This window comes from Gymnogyps californianus, unplaced genomic scaffold (assembly GCF_018139145.2).
Source record: "Gymnogyps californianus isolate 813 unplaced genomic scaffold, ASM1813914v2 HiC_scaffold_32, whole genome shotgun sequence".
Lineage (NCBI taxonomy): Eukaryota > Metazoa > Chordata > Aves > Accipitriformes > Cathartidae > Gymnogyps > Gymnogyps californianus.
In genome coordinates this window covers 889791-906943 of record NW_026114202.1, presented here as the reverse complement: position 1 = coordinate 906943, position 17153 = coordinate 889791, and the positions used below count along the sequence as shown (strand labels likewise).

Below are 17153 nucleotides of genomic sequence, written 5' to 3'. Positions count from 1 at the left end.
GGCTTTTTTTCCACAGATTAATGCTGGCTGGATTTGTGTCCCATTTCTCTCTGAGCAACCACAAGGGTAAGTGCTCCGGGGAGCAGGGTACTTAATGCTAATACTTGCAGAAAGTGGCCTTTAATTCTAACATCATGCTTTCTGTAGCAACCCAAGTCACTGTCAAGGGAGATAGGAATCCTTTTCCTGGGTGCTCAGCCTAAACCTGAACAAACTGACTCCATTCTTGTCCATTTATTCCCCCATAAGCTTACTTCTTAAAATGTTAAGAGAGGTGTTACTGCCACGTCTGCACGTTGGAGTCCTCCATCCCCGGGACAGGCAAAGCCACCTTCCTCCGAGCACATCCCAGAGCAAGGGAGGCTTCAGGACCAGCATTTCCTGCAATAGGCACGTATTTATAACAGTGAGTGCTACAGTTATGGCCTGGCAAGCGTGGGACTGACACGCCAACCCTCCTCAACTCTAGAGCAGCTCTGACTGTAACAACTCCTGTGCAGTAACTCTGACGGCTGCAGTGGAAATCAGCCAGGCTAAATTAGGACAAGAGAGATCAGAACAAGTGCGATGTCAGCTGAGGGAGGTAGATGAGTCCCTGAGCACGCCTGAAGGGAGCTCAATGGCTGCCAGCCTAAGGATTCAAGGAGCTGCAAATTCTTACAGGTGGTTTTGCACAGAGATGGGAGCCCCTAGCACACAACCCGCTGCCCACCCTGCTCCTAACACCCACAGGACTCCCCACTTCCCCCATGGCCCTTGCATCCCTCACAGGCTCCCCATAAACGTTGCCCCCAGGACCCTGCACCCCCAAGAACAACCCTCATGGACCCTGCACCCTCCCATACCCCCCCCCCCCCCCCCGACCTTGCCCTAGGACCCTGCACCCTCCCACATAGCCCCAGGACCCTGCCCTAAGACCCTGCACCCTCCCATATAGCCCCAGGACCCTGCCCTAAGACCCTGCACCCTCCCATATAGCCCCAGGACCCTGCACCCCCAAGACCCTACACCCTCCCATACCCCTCCCCGCCCCCTAGTGTGGGCCTCCAGCCAACAGAGGGCGGCGGTTGCCGGGGGCGCCTCCCTAGCACGGCACCTGCGCGTGCTCTCTATGACGAGCGTCCGGTTCCGGTCCGCTCCCCTTTGTGCTGGAGAAGATGGCGGCGCGGGCGGGATTCCAGTCGGTGACTCCCAGCGGCGGCGGTGGCGGAGCCGCTGCCGGGGCCGGTGCGCTGGGACCGGGCACGCCGGGCGGGCCGGTGCGCATGGGCCCGGCTCCGGGACAGGGCTTGTACCGCTCGCCGCTACCGGGAGCCGCCTACCCGGTGAGGCGGGGGAGGGGCCGGCGGGGAGCGCGGACCGGCGCTGCGCGGGGCGGGGCGGGAGGGAGCGGGGGCGGTGGGGACGGGGACGACTCCTCCCGGTGGGCACTGGACCGGTTTTCTTTTCTCCGCAGCGCCCCGGAATGTTACCGGGCAGCCGGCTGGCGCCACAGGGCCCCTCCATGGGGCCGCCCGGTTACGGCGGGAGCCCGGCGGTGCGGCCCGGGATGGCGCAGGCCAGCCTGGACCAGGCGCGCAAGAGGCCGGCGCCGCAGCAGCTCCAGCAGGTGCAGCCGCAGGCCGTGCCCAACCGCAACCACAAGTAAGGGCCGGCATCCCCGGGCGGCGGGGACATCCCCGGGTGGCGGGGTGTCTCGGGACATCCCCGGACATCCCCGGGCGGCAGGGTGTCTCAGGGCATCCCGGGACATCCCCGGGCATCGGGGCGTCTCAGGGCATCCCCGGGCGGGGGCACGGATGCGTTGCTTCTCTCCCCAAAGGCCCCACGGGGAAAGGCCGGGTTTAGGGGTGCGGGCAGGCACCCCCAAAATCAGAGCGAGCGGTGAGTCCTCGCTGAAGCGGGGACTGCGCCGGGTGCGGGGCAGCGGGAAGCGTCAGTCACTGACTTGGTGTCATCGGCTGGCTGCTCTTAGCGGCACAAAGCTTTTCTGTTCGGCTGTGTCCGGGGCGCTCTGCCTTCGTGCTGCGCTTGGGCTTCTCATGGCTGCTTCTTGTTGGGTGGCTGAAAGGGACGTCAGCTTTCTTGTGCGGCTCCTCTGGGAGAGGGGGGCTTCCAGCAGGTACAAGAATAACGTGCAGCTGCTAGACAAGAGCAAGTTTATGTTACGTTTCTGGCAGTATAATGCGATTCCTCAGTAACACTGGTAATTCATCCCTTGATTTAAAATGCATCTCCTAGAAAAGTGAATCTAATGCTAATTGAAGCTAGAGAGTCACTTTGGTTAGGCATTACGTCAGTATGCCCTTTCCAACTTGATGTAACCCCGCTTTCTAAGCTCTCTCAGGGGATGCGAAACGTTCAGGTAACCAGTTAGTCACACTGCTGCAGGGTTCGTCAGCTCTGCAGTGCTGGAGGCCTGGCAGGGGCTGTGGGGAGTGGAGAGCCTGACTGTGTGCTGATGGTAATGGTAAGTGCCTCTGAAAATGAGAGCCTGGGCCCGAGACTGGCATCCAGGCTGAGAGCACTGCTAATGCCGCAGTACTAAACCAGAGAATAAACTGTCGTCTTGCTCCCTTCGTGAATGCCTACAGTAAATGTGCAGAAAGCGGTTGCCATTTTAATGCCTGTGTGTGCATCTTCTTCCTTAACAGCGCTAAAAAGAAGAAGATGGCTGACAAAATTCTACCTCAGAGGGTGAGTGGCACATGCAGTTGAAGCCTGGGTTGATACGAAGTAGACTGGAGAAGTGCGGGGGAGCTGACAGTGATTTGCATTCTTGATTGGCTATAGATTCGTGAACTTGTACCCGAGTCTCAGGCCTATATGGACTTGCTGGCCTTTGAAAGGAAATTGGACCAGACGATCATGAGGAAACGCTTGGATATCCAGGAGGCTTTGAAGCGACCCATTAAGGTAGGGGAGGGCTGCGTTCATGGTTATCATAAGCAAGGTTTGGAGGCTCTTACTTTAGTTAAGACAGCAGGAGGGCACTGAAGCTTGGGTCGTGTCCCTGTAAGCGTGGTGTATCAGGAATCTTAATAAGACATAACCAAGGAGTGGAACCAGAAATGCCTCTTTCCTTGTTGTCTGTCCCGGGAGCGGGGGAATATGAGGCAGCTAAAAACGTTAAGCTTAGTTTTAGCAAACATAAGCAAGATAGTCAGCCCTTTATTTCAGAATTAACACTGAGCTGGTGCTTTTTCTTTTAGCAAAAACGAAAGCTACGTATTTTTATCTCCAATACCTTCAATCCAGCCAAGTCGGATGCAGAGGATGGTGAAGGAACAGTCGCCTCCTGGGAGCTTCGAGTGGAAGGACGGCTGCTGGAAGATGTAAGTGTGAAATACCCAACCACAGAGGTGACTTTCTGGATCTGGAATTGGCAATGAAACCAGTTTCTTAGTGTCTGAGAGCATAGCTAGGGGCTTGATATCCTCCTTCATCTCTGTTTTCCAAGGAGTCTGATGGTGACGAGACCGAGAGCCCAACTTGGAGACCGATGGGTATCCCATGGCAGGACATGAGTTATACAAAGTTCTTATAGCTATAAGAATTAATGGTGAGAGCAGATCAGTGGCACTTGTGTACCCAGGCTCTGAGAACCAGGGCACTTGCATTGTATGTAACTGCTGAGTGATTTAATTCCTGCAAGCTCATCTTTAACACCAGTCTTTCACTCTCTGTCTTGGAACTTGATTTTCAAGCACATGTTGGTGAATTTAGGTGTTCGGAACTTAAAGGAACACTGTTGTGCACGGTGGCTGTGCTTGAGTGCTGAGACTTGCTGTCCTAACACTTTTCCTTCCTGTGTTGCTTGCAGTCTGCTTTGTCCAAATATGACGCCACCAAGCAGAAAAGAAAGTTCTCATCCTTCTTTAAATCTCTGGTCATTGAACTTGATAAAGACCTGTATGGCCCTGACAATCACCTAGTAGAGGTGAGCTGCTTTTTGCTGTGTTACCTCTAAAAATGGGTTGGTGTTTCAGCAGACAGGGTTTGTATATCACTTGTAACTTGAGAGGGGGGGATACTTAAGGCTTGAGCAAGTGGCTGGGAGCCAGGAGCTCTTGAATTCTTAGCTTTTCCTCTGACTTGCTGGAGGTCTGAACAAATGTATTAACTCTTGTTTCAAGCTGTAAGTGGGAATAAGATGAACTTTCTCTAGGTGGGTGGGATTTACTGGCAAGCTTGTTGGGTGCTAGGCAGCAGGAGCAAAGGGAGCCAAGTGTGGGGGTGCTTCTAAAAGCCCTCTGCTGTTCCAGTGGCACAGGACTGCTACAACTCAGGAGACGGATGGCTTCCAGGTGAAGAGGCCGGGAGATGTAAATGTGCGCTGTACTGTCCTTCTGATGCTGGATTACCAGGTAAGATGTTGGGAGTAACGGTGCTGGCCATGTACTGTTAGCTCTGTCTGTGGCCATCTCACCTTTCTGTGCTTTTTGTTTCAGCCTCCCCAGTTCAAATTGGATCCCCGCTTGGCTCGTCTCTTGGGGATTCACACTCAGACCCGTCCAGTGATCATCCAGGCATTGTGGCAATATATCAAGACCCACAAGCTCCAGGACCCCCACGAGCGGGAGTATGTCATCTGTGACAAATACCTCCAGCAGGTAACAGTGTGGCTGGAACAAGCGACTGTTTCAGCTTTTCTTTGTCAGCAGCCAGTGATGGCTGGTGCTGAGCTCCCATTCCTTTCCTTAGCCCTGTGTTTCTGTCCCAGATATTTGAATCTCAGCGGATGAAGTTCTCTGAAATCCCACAAAGACTTCATGCATTGCTTATGCCCCCAGAACCGATCATCATTAATCATGTGATCAGGTGAGACTGGTCGACTTGACTTCATTTTTCTAGGAAGAAGAGTGGAAGGGATGGATGAGGCTGGCACAGGAAGGCAATGTAATATGTTCTGATTTTCAGCAGCAGTTCCCATGTTGCCTGTCATAGTTTCTTTGTAGAAGAACAGCCACCTCTTCTGTTTACCACATCCCTCTTTTCCACAAGGCACTCCCACGTTCATGCTGTCCTTTGCATTACACTTTTGTAGACAGAAATCTGCTTGGAGCAATCACTTGGTCTTTGTGCTGCGAAACCATCAGTGGAGCTTTGCTGCTTGGTGTTAGAGCTGAAGCTAACACTAGCGTGGCTTGTCCCTGCCTGCAGTCCATGTGCTGCGTCATCCTACATGAGCTACAAATTGGTGCTTTCTTGAGCTACTCGCTTATTTTGGCTTCTTTCTTGTGGATGCCCCTAGTGTTGACCCAAACGACCAGAAGAAAACAGCTTGCTATGACATTGATGTGGAGGTGGACGATACCTTGAAAACTCAGATGAATTCCTTTCTGCTATCCACAGCCAGTCAACAGGAAATTGCTGCTCTGGATAACAAGGTAGGAAGAGCTTCTTCAGGTCTGCCCTCCTCATTGCTGGGTAGGAATGTGTCTCTGGAGCAGGTGAGCCCTGAACAGGACAGAGGTTCAGCTTTGCTCTGTTGTGCATTTGGACGCTGGAGTGGGGTAAGCCATGCTTACAAACAGGTGGCTTTACCTGGAAGTGTAATTTTAAAGCAAATGGTCAGTGGGAAAATTGGTAATATTTAGAGTAGGAAACTGGGCATTGAAACGCCTATCTGATAGGTGTAAGTCAACCAGGGAGTATAAGAATTTGCCTTCATGTGTTGGGTCTCTTGATGTTTCTGTCTGACTTTTTCCCCTATTCAGCAGTTTAGTTGCTGTGCTTATCTCCTTCAGATTCATGAAACAATAGAGACAATTAACCAGCTGAAGACCCAGCGTGAGTTCATGCTGAGCTTTGCCCGAGATCCTCAGGGCTTCATCAACGACTGGCTACAGTCCCAGTGCCGAGATTTAAAGGTAAAAGCTTTTTCTTGTGTGGAAGGTGGATCCAGTCACACGCTTCCCTCATTATAACCAGCTCCCACAGAGAGAGGGAGGCAATTTCCTGCTCAGAAAGCAAGACTAGAATTGGAGTCAAGCGTAAGAACCTGACCTGACTGTGCTGAAATTTCTTTGAGAAAAAGGGAGGGAGTGGGGGTTTGCTCAGCACAGCCAGAGCTTTTGCGCTCCCTGAACTGTTTTGTCCTTTGTGCTCTGTAGACAATGACTGATGTTGTTGGGAATCCTGAAGAAGAGCGTAGAGCTGAGTTCTACTTCCAGCCGTGGGCTCAGGAAGCTGTGTGCAGATACTTCTACTCCAAGGTGAGCATCCCTGATCAGGGGTCCCCCTCCGTACCCAGTGGCTCAGAGTACCTGCCACTCCTTGGGGGCAGACGCTGCCGGTGGAAAGCGGCAGTGCTAAGCTTCACTTGTAGACACTGCTGATGCATACTGGTCCCAGTTTGAGTTCACCCTTTTCCAGCTGGGTCCTGTGTTACTCGGCTGCTGTGGTGCTGCACCGTCCGAGTATGTTAATGCTGCGGCTCTGGCTTCTCTTGCAGGTGCAGCAAAGACGGCAGGAACTGGAGCAGGCCCTGGGAATCCGTAACACATAGGCTGCTCCGCTCCTCCCCAACCAGAAGGCATCACAGCTATTTGTGAAGACAGAGAGCTGCAGACTACGCTGTTAAGGCTCACATAATCCCACTCCGGCAGCGAGGCCCGCATCATTATTCATCCTGGCATTGTCCCTATTGGGGCAACTCCAGGACACTTGGGGTCTTCTGGGGTGTGGCAAGCAGACAGGCTCCAATGAGCACACATTTCTACCTGGTTTTCTTCCTGACTGTTGCCTTGTCAGTCCCAAGGCTTCCGAGAGCCTCCCCTTGACTCCACGCTGCCTGTAGTGTCCCCAGTAGCCAGTACGACTGCTGACTTGGAGCCTTTCTCAAGTTCAGAAACCACAGCCCATTCCTCCCCGACTAGCATCTAGTTGTGGCACACGTGAGACCTGGGTCTGGGAAGCCTGGATCTGCTGTAAGGGTGGAGTTCTGTGGCTAGTCTCTTCCCTGCCTCGTTTTATAGCAAGGTGCCAGGAGACGTAGTGGGCAGGATGCCATGAGCTGACATACCTCCCTGCCCTTACTCCCTCGCTCGGAGGGTGCTGCTGCACTGGGCTGCCTCATAGGTCACTCCCCTCCTTGAGGAAGTTACTGGACTGCGTAGAGAATTGCTTCTTCCCTTGTCCCTTTTTCCCTGCCCTGTTCCCTTCGTGTTCTTTGACAGACTGTCCTAGGCTGGGATCACAGGGGAGATGAGGCATTGGCTTACTGCAGGGACGTGGAAGCATGGGAGCGGTGAGACTTCTCTGCACTTCAAAAGACCTACACTTGCGGTTCCAGCGAGCCATCTGGCTGCTTGTTCTCCCTGTAGCAGGGAGAGGGGATGCAGCAACTGCCTGGTGGAGTTATGCAGGGGCGCAGTGTTGGAGGCTCATTCCTTTGGGACAGTTATCCTGTGTCACTTGCTGTGGGGACCAGAGGCTCCTTCGTGTGGATCTGAGGGTGTAACAAGACAGTCCTTGGGAATGGACGTAGCTCCAAGCGTATGCGAGTTAGCAGGTGTTTCCATGCTGAAGCTCCTGTGGTTTTTAGTCAAGTTTTAGGTTTTGCGGCTGCCATAAGGCCCAGCATGGTTCAGGAATGTACAAGTAGATTTTCTCTACTGTGGGGAGTAGCAGCCCAGATGCCTCTTCATGGAATGAATTACTAGTGAACTAGTGGTCAGGTGTAAGAGAATGGCTTCTCTTAACCTGGATCTCAGTATTTCTGCTCGGGACTGTAATGCAAATGGACTTGAAAGTTGGTCATATTCTCCTGGAATAGCTGCAAAGTCATGTTACGGACGAACCCCCGTCATCCCCACACCCAGCTTTGGTGTAGTTGGGAAGGTTGCTATGAATTTGGGAGCCTGGGTGGCCCTACTCCTTGTGTCTGTGTTACTACATGTCTGTGAGTAATAGACTCTCGACTTCCCTTCTCCTTTGCCCCCTTATGAAATGGCTCCTCTGTGGTACTGGGGTGAAGGTCTTGGTGCTGATGAAGCAGCCCACTGACTCCTCAGGGTAATCACACACGAAGGATGCTGAGTACTGCGTAGGCAAACATAGCTGTTGCAGAGTAACTGCTTTTCTTAACTGAATATTACGGTTTTTTCCATGGACCAAAATTTTTTTTTTGTACTGTATCCTTGTAGACGTCACCCAGTTTTAATAAAAGCCTCCTGTGAAGGAAGCTGTCCTCCCTCCTTCTGTGCTGACAGCACGCTTTCTCTCAGCAGCTGCCTTGGTGAATGACACTTCATTTACTTGCCTAGGAAGGGACAGGATTATCTCCACTTTTTTTTTTTTTTTTTTTTTAAACAAAGCCAACTAGGTTAGGAGACTGGAGAGAAAATGTTCTTCATGTTTTGGCCTTTTATAGAGAGCCTGTCACGTAAGAATCTCCTGGCTTGCAGAGTCTGCTAAGCCGTTGCAAAGTGCTTTTGTGGCAAACAAGCAAAGTAACTTGAGCAAAACTGGAAATCCAGTGGCCAAGCTGCTGATAAAACCTAGACAGCCCAGTTTCCACACTGCTGCCTTGCAGAATTGTGACAGCCTGTTACTAGCCCCACGGGAGTCAGGCATAATTTTGAGGAAACTATTAAAGTTTACATAGAAGGGTTTAAAACTATGCAAAAGGGGCATTGCTCTCTTCACCATGCCTTGTTTATAAAAGTAGAAATGTAATGCTTTACAGAAAACCTGTAAGCCCTTGTTGCAAGGGAAAGAGATCCTCTATGTATAGAAGAAAGGGCAATTTGCCTAAGGTCAGGCAGTTAGTGCTGCTGCTTAAGGCTGTGGGATTAGGGCAGGAGTTGCGTCCTGGGTCTGCAACCAGATGGTTCATACTTCTTACTTGGGGAGGAAATGGCACTTCTTAGGAAGAGGGGGAGAATAAAAGGCTTTTATGCAGAAAAAGGGGGGGAGAGGCTCCGCAGTCACGACTCCCAGTTCTACTGAGATTTGGGATCTATTTCACCTTCGCTTCAGGGGAGCAATTTGCACCTGCAGTGCAGCCCTGCATTGCCGCCCACCGAGCTGCCAGCACCGGCTGTGCCTGGGAAAGTGGCCAGCTCTGCCACCCCGGGGCACGGGTGCCCGGTTCCCCCCCGGGGGCGAGGCGGGACCGGGGGCGGGACGGGGCCGCCCCTGCTCCAGGCGGCCTTGAAATACCAGCGGCGGGCTCAGCGCTGCACAGTGACCCGGCTCCCTGCACCATGGGTGGCAAGAAAGTCTGCGTCGTGGGTTCTGGCAACTGGTGAGAGCCTGCTGCCCGCGCACCCGGGTCCCCTCTTTGAGCACAGCGCGGTCCCGGTGCCTCACGGTACCCGGTGCAAGCCGTCCCCGTTTCACCAGGAGCCCTAGTGACCTGTGGTGCACTGGGCTCCCTGGTGCCAGCGGCCTCGGTGCCCGCTGCCTACGGCTCTGCTCTGCCCACGCAGGGGCTCGGCCATCGCCAAGATCGCTGGCAGCAATGCGGCGCGGCTGAGCACCTTTGAGAACCAGGTGAACATGTGGGTGCTGGAGGAGGAGGTGGGCGGCCGGCGGCTCACCGACATCATCAACACGGAGCACGAAAATGTCAAATACCTGCCAGGGCACAAGCTGCCCCCCAATGTGGTGAGTGTGGCCTGCCAGTGGCTTGTCCGCTGAGCGCAGGGTCCGATGCTGACAGCCAGGCTCTCTGGTGAGAGGTAATAAATAGCTCTGCTGGGAGCTGCTGGAGTCCTGGTGTCCTGGGCACCGGCTGTGCGAAGGTAGGGGATGCACCGGGCTGCACGGGACTCAGTTACACCCTCCCGGTGACCTTGATCTGTGCTTGGACGAGCTGCAGCCCTGGCTGCTCTCGCTGCCCACCTTTGCCCCCGCTCTGGCATCCCGCAGGCTGGGCTTGAGGCCATGTGGCTGCCTCCGAGCTGGCATCGGCAGCATGCAGAGAGCCCATGGGGCCTGCTGCCCCACGGCTGTATGCTCAGCCCCTCGGCTGGCACTGGCCTGCTGAGGTCCCCAGAATGACCCCGGCTCTTTGCACCACTTTCGTGGGACCAGCTCGGGCTGCTTTCACCCTGCTCTGCTCCAGCCCCTCTGCCCTGGAAGGGGACCTCGGGGCAGCAACTTTGTGCACTTTATTCCCTTACAGGGAAGCCCCCAGCAGTTGCTCTCGAGCCCCTGCTCCCCTTGTCCTGGATTCAGGACACACTCGCTGCACGACTACAGGCACAAGTCCCTGATGACAGTCATACTCTCCAGGTAGCAGAGCCAGACCTGCTGAAAGCCTGCGCTGGGGCTGACGTCCTCCTGTTCGTGGTGCCCCACCAGTTTGTCGGCAAAGTCTGTGACCAGCTCAAGGGCCACGTGAAGAAAGATGCTGTTGGGGTGTCGCTCATCAAGGTGTGAGCAGGAGGAGCGCTGCCCGGGCAGCTCGCTGGGGCACTGGGCCAAGGGGGTTTAGCTGGAAGCAGCCTGGCTCGGAGAGGCTGCAAAGGGAATCCCGGGGTTTTGGAGCAGAAACTGGGCTCCAGGGTTATGGGGAGGCGTTGGGAGAGTGGGAAGTGGGGGCAGAGTCTTTGTGGGGATTTGGAGGCGTGTTGGTGGAGGAGAAGGGTGAGGGCATGTGGGGGATCTCAAGCACTGTGAGGAGTGGGGTGCAGCTGAGCGCTGGGGGGGCTGCCGGGATGAGGGTCGCAGCATTGCAGCACAGGGAATGACGGGATTGGGGCAGGTGGGGCCAGGTCTCCGGGGGGGCAGATGCTCACCTCTGCCCCTGGTTGTCTCCCAGGGGGTGGACGAAGGACCAGATGGGCTGAGGCTGATCTCAGACATCATTCACGAGAAACTGGGAATAGACATGAGTGTCCTCATGGGGGCCAACATTGCCAGTGAAGTGGCAGAAGAGAAGTTCTGTGAAACAACCATTGGTAAGAAGCTAACATCCCTCCTCATTAGCAGCTTTCATTTCTGACGAGCAGGGAGAAGCAAAGGGGTGAGCACAGTGCAGCTTAAACTACTGCTGCCTAGGGTGAGCCGGCCCTTTTTCCCTGTGGAGGCAGTGAGACTCTATAGGAGCTGGATGAACTCATTCACAGGGTTTACGACGTGATTGTTCGCTTCATTAAAAACAGAGTTGTGTGTCTAAAAGTTCCTGCCAGCATGGACTCTGAGCATCAGGCAGCCTGCCTGGCACAAATTAAAGGGGTGGACACCAAGAGGCCCTTTAGAAATAGAGTTCCTGCCTTCATTTCCTTGGGCTTCAAGGGACACTCACCTGGATCTCATGTTATTGCCAGCCAGGGCTGCTTGAAGGTTCATCAGGTGACTGTTCCTAACATCCTCCACACTGTTTGTGAATCATGCACAGCAGCCAAAACCAACAGAACAGCTTGCTGGGTTAGAAGTTACGGGATTCAAAGTGTATTTTAAACAAAAGCAAACATGCTGTGCAGGAGGCTGCAGGAGAGGTCTAAGCAGAGCATGCTATCACTGTCAGCACACAGAAACACTCTCACACAGGACACTGCAGGAACAGGGAGAAGAGCAATCTCCAAACCCGAATTTGCAACCTTTGAAGATGCCTTTAATCTAGTGGGCATGTCATTTCTGTCTTGCTTGACGCAGCAGTAGGGATTGTCCCCATCTTCTGGGAATTCCAAGGTTGAACCTTGCTTATCTGCCAGGCAACGTGTGCTTGGCACTTTGTGGACCTGCAAATGTTTAGCAACGTCCATCAGTTGGGCAATAGGTTCCTCTCGCTGCACTAGCTGCAAGGGCTGTGCTTCACGAATGCACCACTGGGCAGGAGAGCAGCACAGTCCAACCTTTGGGTCTCCCCCATCATCTTCCTCCCTCTCCCTTTGTCTCATCAGGCTGCAAGAACATGCAGCATGGGCAGACGCTGAAGGAGCTGATGCAGACGCCGAACTTCCGGGTGACGGTGGTGCAGGAAGCTGACACCGTAGAGATCTGCGGGGCTCTCAAGGTGGGTGAGCCGCTCACCGGGGTTTGCAGGTCTTGGTTAGCAGAGCCTGCGGTTCTCTAGGGCTCTGCAGGGAGCTCTGGGGAGGAGGCTGCCAGCTGAATGAACCCCACTGGATATTGCACTGTGGTTCACTGAGACTGTTGGGTCCAAGGCCAGACTTCGGAGGGAACTGTGGATGCGTCCCGTTCAGCTGCTTGGAGGGATGATGATCACTGGCATAGGCAGGGGCAGGCAGGAGCCTGTGCTTGGGATTACACAGGCAGCTCACGGACAGAGCAAAGCCTTGAGCTCCATTGGGAACAGATCCCTCCATGCTGTTGTTGTTTTCCAGAACATTGTGGCTGTAGGAGCTGGTTTCTGTGATGGGCTCGGCTACGGAGACAACACGAAGGCTGCCGTGATCCGTCTGGGACTGATGGAGATGATTGCCTTCGCCAAACTCTTCTGTAAGGGCCCCGTCACCTCCTCCACCTTCCTGGAGAGCTGCGGGGTCGCTGACCTTATCACTACCTGCTATGGTGGCCGCAACCGCAAGGTGGCTGAGGCTTTTGCCAAGACTGGGAAGGTAAGTAGAGCGGGGAGCAGGCAACATTGAGATCTGCATCAACCTGCTGAGCAGGCAGGGAGGTGAACCCAATCAGCACCATGGTATCCTGCCTTCACTCGCCCAGTGCCGCAGCCTGGCTCCAGGGCAGGAACGTGAGGCAGCAGATGGGGTTGCAGGGCCCAGCTCCCTCACTGTTGGGTTGTTTCAGTCAATTGAGCAGCTGGAGAAGGAGATGTTGAATGGGCAGAAGCTGCAGGGTCCCCAGACGTCTGCTGAGCTGCATCGCATCCTTAAAAGCAAGAATGTAGTGGAGAAGTGAGTGCCATCATCTCTCTTGTCTGCTCTTTTGGGGTGGGGCTGGGATCTTTCCTGCAGCTGCGGGAGGGGAAACCCACCCTTAGCGTCTCTGCTGTTCAGGTCAGTCTCTGCACTGCCCACATCAAACCAGCTGGGCAGGAACGGCCTGTTGGATAAGGCACCATGCCACTGTCCCACCTGCTCCTGCCCAGTGGTCCTGCATGTCGCAGCAGAAGTTGAGGTGCTCTGACTCTGCCAGCTGCGGTGACAGGGCAAGGGGTGACTTTGTTCATCTGCCCACAGGTTCCCCCTCTTCACAGCTGTGTATCAGATCTGCTACGAGGGCAAACCTGTTACTGATGTCATCAAGTGTCTCCAGAACCACCCTGAGCACATGTAAAAGTGGGCTCTGCCTGCAAAACTACTGATCCTGCCAAGATGAGTGGAGAGCTCCTGCCCGCACCGACTTGCTCTGCTGCTACAGCTTTGTAAGGAGTCCAGATTTCCTGGGAGCCTTTGCAGAGTGCTGGAAGGGCAGAGGTTCCCTTTCTCAGCCCTGGACACTGCCAGCCTGAGCCTGGCATCTGCACAGAGGTACCTGCTGATCTCCCTCTCTCTTTGAAGGGCTCGTTTAGCTTCTGCTGCTGTCTAGGGTCTGCCCTGAGCGGGGCTGAGCGTCTTCCTCCTTTCACTTTCTCTTGCCGTGATGGATTCAGTTCTTGGAGGGACTCTGCCAGGTCATCTTGATCAATACCGGCTGTGCAGGAGGCACTGCCTGGGAGGAAAAGCTTTGTTATTAGCCCCATGGGGCCACTGTGCATGGTACCAGCCCTTTCCTGCTTGCTGCTGTTGCTTATGGCTTAGCTGTCCTGTGGAGGGGGCACAGTTCCCGGCCAGACTCCACCAGGGCGAGTGAAGCTCCTAAGGACTTTCAAAGGGGCTGAGAATCACTCTTCTTTCTAAGAAGCACCAGCACAGAAAATAGCATTCTTTGCCACCCTGCCACGTGCTGCTTCCCCAGCCACCACCAGCTGCTCCTGCCGAACCGTACGGCCAACGCTTTGCATATGAGGGCAGCTCCAGGGTGAGGCTTTAGAGCTTGTTCATTTAGATTTTTTGCTCTCGCAATCAAACCTGGCCCCTGCACCCGGGGAACTCCCCTGTTGTCACAGATTTGCCTGTGCTAATTCCATGCCCACTGACTGTCCCCACGCAGCCTTTCTCCCTCCTATCGGTTTGTCCTCTGGCTGGCTTTGGCAATGCAGGGACCAACTGCCCCAAAGTCTTTCTGAGCAGCTGGCAGGCTGTGTAACCCTTGGCAGTGTACCTGACAAAGCAGTTGGGCCGTGTTGCTTTTAGATGAATGATCCACAGGAGCTTTTTGCCTTTTCTCTGGCTTGCTCTAGTCTGTGCCTTAGCCCAGTCTGTGCTTCTACATGTGGCTTTCTAGGAGCTGAGAAAGCAGGTTCTACACTTACTTTCCCTGCTGCCCCTCCTGTGAGGGTGCTGGAAACTGCCCGCTAGCAGAAGGGGCAGCAATGGCCATGTGATCCACAAGAGGTACAAGGAGACCTCCAACATCACAGGAGAGGACAGAGGTCTCATGCCTCGTGCTGTGCCTTTGAAACTTGCCCCTTGTTCAGCTGGGCGCCACGTGCCTCTCTGGTCCTCTGAAGCTGGCTCACTCCGCTCGTGTTTGCTCAGGCCAGCGTGTCCAGCAGTTCACTGATCCCTGTCTGGGCTGGCAGCGCGGAGCTGGTGCAGGTCTCGCTGTCCACCCCCGTTCCGGGTCCTAGTGCTGCTGGGTCTCTGACTAGCAGTGTACTTTACGAACATTTAAAATAATAATAAACTTGGAGAGGAGACGGGAGATGCGGTCTTTGCTCTGTGGCTTTGGTGCATCATTGTCTTTGGGTTGGTGCCTGCTGGACTTACTAAGAGTGCAGAACAGGGCACTGTCAGTTCCCTCCTGGCTCTGCACCCTTGTGTGCTGTCCCAGAAACAGCAAGAATGCCCCTGCAGGGCACTGTTCAGTCACAACATAACAGCGTGTCCCACTTGCTTTTTCTCAGCAGCAGTTCCAGTGTTAAGGTTTGGCTGTAGGACCGAAGAGGGTTGAGGTTGCGATGTTGAACTGGGTACATAATCCCAACTCTTCCACCTGGGGCCTGCAGGAGCCGGGCCAGGACCCCACTGTGCCCCAATGTACCCCAGGCCTCCTCTCCTCTGATGTCTTGACTTCTTGGGACACGCCGTGTTGTTTTATTCATCTCTTCCCAACTGCTTTTCCCAGACTTGTCTTGTCCCTGTCTTTCTTTGAAATGCATCTCGTAGTGAGTGACCTTTCCAGGACTGTTAGCCCTCTGCTCAGCCTCTTGCTAGGGGAATTTAATCTGCTGGCACTGCAGTTGTTTCTGTGCCTTTTATTAGACACACTTTCTCACTAGGCACCCTACGACCTTTAAATTCAACTGAGCTATCGTGCAGAAAGTAGCCAGCATCGGCTTCCTCTAATGAGGAACTTTATTGAGGTTGGAGGGAGGATAAAGGAAGTCCAGCGTGTTCCTGCAGAGCTGGCGCAACTTCTAGTTCCCTTTGTCTTGTAGTGCTTCGGGAATCCCAGCTCAAGTGTTTGGACATGAGGCTCATATAGGGGAGAGGGTCTCTGAGCTCTCCTCCCTTGACACATTGCAGTCTCTCACCTTGGCTTGCTAAACTCTTGCCAGCACCTGCCTGGAGGTGCAGCAGGATCTGGAGTTGTGTTCCAGACTTGCATTTAGCTGTTAGCTCCTCTGCTGTGGGAGTGCTTTGTGCATCCCTCCTCGTGGGGGTTGCTTTGACACTATGTGCTGCTGGCGGTGCCTGAGTCCCTGCAGGCCCTCCCAGTGTTTGCTGAAGGTCCCAAGTCTCCCTCGCGGGTGGCCAGCGCACAGGTCTCTCGCTTTTAGACACCCCATGCCTTGCACTAGCGCTGGAGTTCATGAGCTATAAAAAGTCTTCCCTTTGCCATTTGGAGTTATGTTCTGCAGCCTCAGCACATCCAGGCACTGCAGGACTCTGCAGCCTCGGGAGCTGCTGCTGTGCAGCGGCCTGGGGAAAGGACAAAGAAGAGGGGGGTGGCCTGACTCTTACAGCCTCAGTGCTTGACAGAGCCCTCGGAGCAGTGCTGTGACAGCAGTATTCAAATGCGAGCAAGGAGCTCTGGGAGGCGAGCACCACTCGGTGCCAACAGCTGCCCTAGGAGTCCTAAAGTCCTCTTGAAGGAGGCTCTCCGGCTGTGAGCATAGGCTGGGCCCTCAGGAAGGGTGGCGAGGCCTCCGAGTGCCTCAGTGCTGGAGCGGGACTTGTGCGGCCTTTGCTCCATCGCGGGTGCAGCTGAGGACAGTCCCCTCGAGGCTGCTGGCACCTCAGCCTCACGCAGGGCAGCCTGCGGTGTGCCTCACGGTGAAGGGCCCCGCTGAGAAAGGCCGGGGATGAAGGGATGTGCTGAGGAGAGCCAGCGGCCAGGCGGGGCTGCGTGCAGAGGGGGCAGCAGCCCGGGGCGGCCATCACCTGGAGGGCAGCGATGGGCGCCTGAGGTGAAAGAGCGGCGGCGCCGCCGCCCCCCGCGAGGGGGCGCCGCAGCCCCCGCGTGAGCTTCCCGCCTCCGCGGACTACACATCCCAACAGGCAGCGGGGCGGCGGCGGCCCCTCCCGCGCACCCCCCCACGTGACGGGCGGAGGCGGGGCGTTAGCCGGAAGCGCACCGCAGCGGAACCGCGCACCGGTGGTACCGGAGCCCGACGGCGCAGGTACGGGGATTGGGGGGGGCACTCGGGGCGGGGGAGGGAGCGCTCCCGGCCCCGCTGACCCGCCGCCTTGTGTTGTAGGCGCAGCCATGGTGTCCGGCAAGCAGCTGGCCGACTTCGGCTACAAGGCCTTCTCCGGCTCCATGGTGCTGTTGACGCTCTACGGCGGGTACCTGTGCGGCGTCCGCTCCTACCGACTCCTCCAGCGTCGCCGGGAGCGGCAGGCCGCGGCCGGTCCCGAGAGCTGAGGGCGGCCTGGGACCCGGTACCGTTTCCCGGCTGGGGGGGGGGGGGGGGAAGCAAGGAAAGCCCCCCACGGGCGCCCCAGGCTGCGGGCGGGAGATGGAGCGCAATAAAAGCCCTGTGAAAAGGCCCGGGTGCGGTGCTGCGTGGTGTGTGCCCAGAACAGCGCCCAGCAGCTCCCCGCTCACCCTGAAACGGTGCATACGGTCTCCTTGATTTTATTTTCTCACCGTCTCCTTGATTTTATTTTCTCACGGTCTCCTTGATTTTATTTTCTCACGGTCTCCTTGATTTTATTTTCTCAAGA

The 17153-nt window shown here is 55.2% G+C and overlaps 3 protein-coding genes across 5 annotated transcripts; all 3 read left to right on the top strand.

The window, feature by feature from the left end:
- Positions 1 to 1157: 1157 nt before the first annotated feature.
- SMARCD1 (SWI/SNF related, matrix associated, actin dependent regulator of chromatin, subfamily d, member 1) lies at positions 1158 to 8188 on the top strand. Of its 2 annotated transcripts, XM_050914116.1 has the most exons (13): positions 1158 to 1325; positions 1457 to 1644; positions 2655 to 2697; positions 2794 to 2916; positions 3213 to 3335; positions 3824 to 3940; positions 4266 to 4367; positions 4452 to 4613; positions 4724 to 4821; positions 5255 to 5390; positions 5751 to 5873; positions 6117 to 6218; positions 6458 to 8188. In XM_050914116.1, exons 1-13 carry the CDS (start codon positions 1158 to 1160, stop codon positions 6509 to 6511), a joined length of 1539 nt encoding a protein of 512 aa, XP_050770073.1. In that variant the 3' UTR covers positions 6512 to 8188. The 2 variants fall into 2 exon arrangements, with proteins under 2 accessions (XP_050770073.1, XP_050770074.1); XM_050914117.1 differs by lacking the exon at positions 5751 to 5873.
- A 1024-nt stretch (positions 8189 to 9212) lies between these two features.
- GPD1 (glycerol-3-phosphate dehydrogenase 1) lies at positions 9213 to 13750 on the top strand. Of its 2 annotated transcripts, none has more exons than XM_050914127.1 (8): positions 9213 to 9253; positions 9438 to 9615; positions 10315 to 10386; positions 10775 to 10913; positions 11859 to 11971; positions 12303 to 12536; positions 12727 to 12833; positions 13119 to 13750. In XM_050914127.1, the coding sequence occupies exons 1-8, from the start codon at positions 9213 to 9215 to the stop codon at positions 13213 to 13215; spliced, it is 981 nt and encodes a 326-aa protein (XP_050770084.1). In that variant the 3' UTR covers positions 13216 to 13750. The 2 variants fall into 2 exon arrangements, with proteins under 2 accessions (XP_050770084.1, XP_050770083.1); XM_050914126.1 differs by having other exon boundaries at positions 10246 to 10386.
- A 2806-nt stretch (positions 13751 to 16556) lies between these two features.
- Positions 16557 to 16975, top strand: LOC127028414 (cytochrome c oxidase assembly protein COX14 homolog). Its single transcript, XM_050914147.1, has 2 exons — positions 16557 to 16606; positions 16685 to 16975. Exon 2 carries the CDS (start codon positions 16693 to 16695, stop codon positions 16849 to 16851), a length of 159 nt encoding a protein of 52 aa, XP_050770104.1. The 5' UTR covers positions 16557 to 16606; positions 16685 to 16692; the 3' UTR covers positions 16852 to 16975.
- Positions 16976 to 17153: the final 178 nt, after the last annotated feature.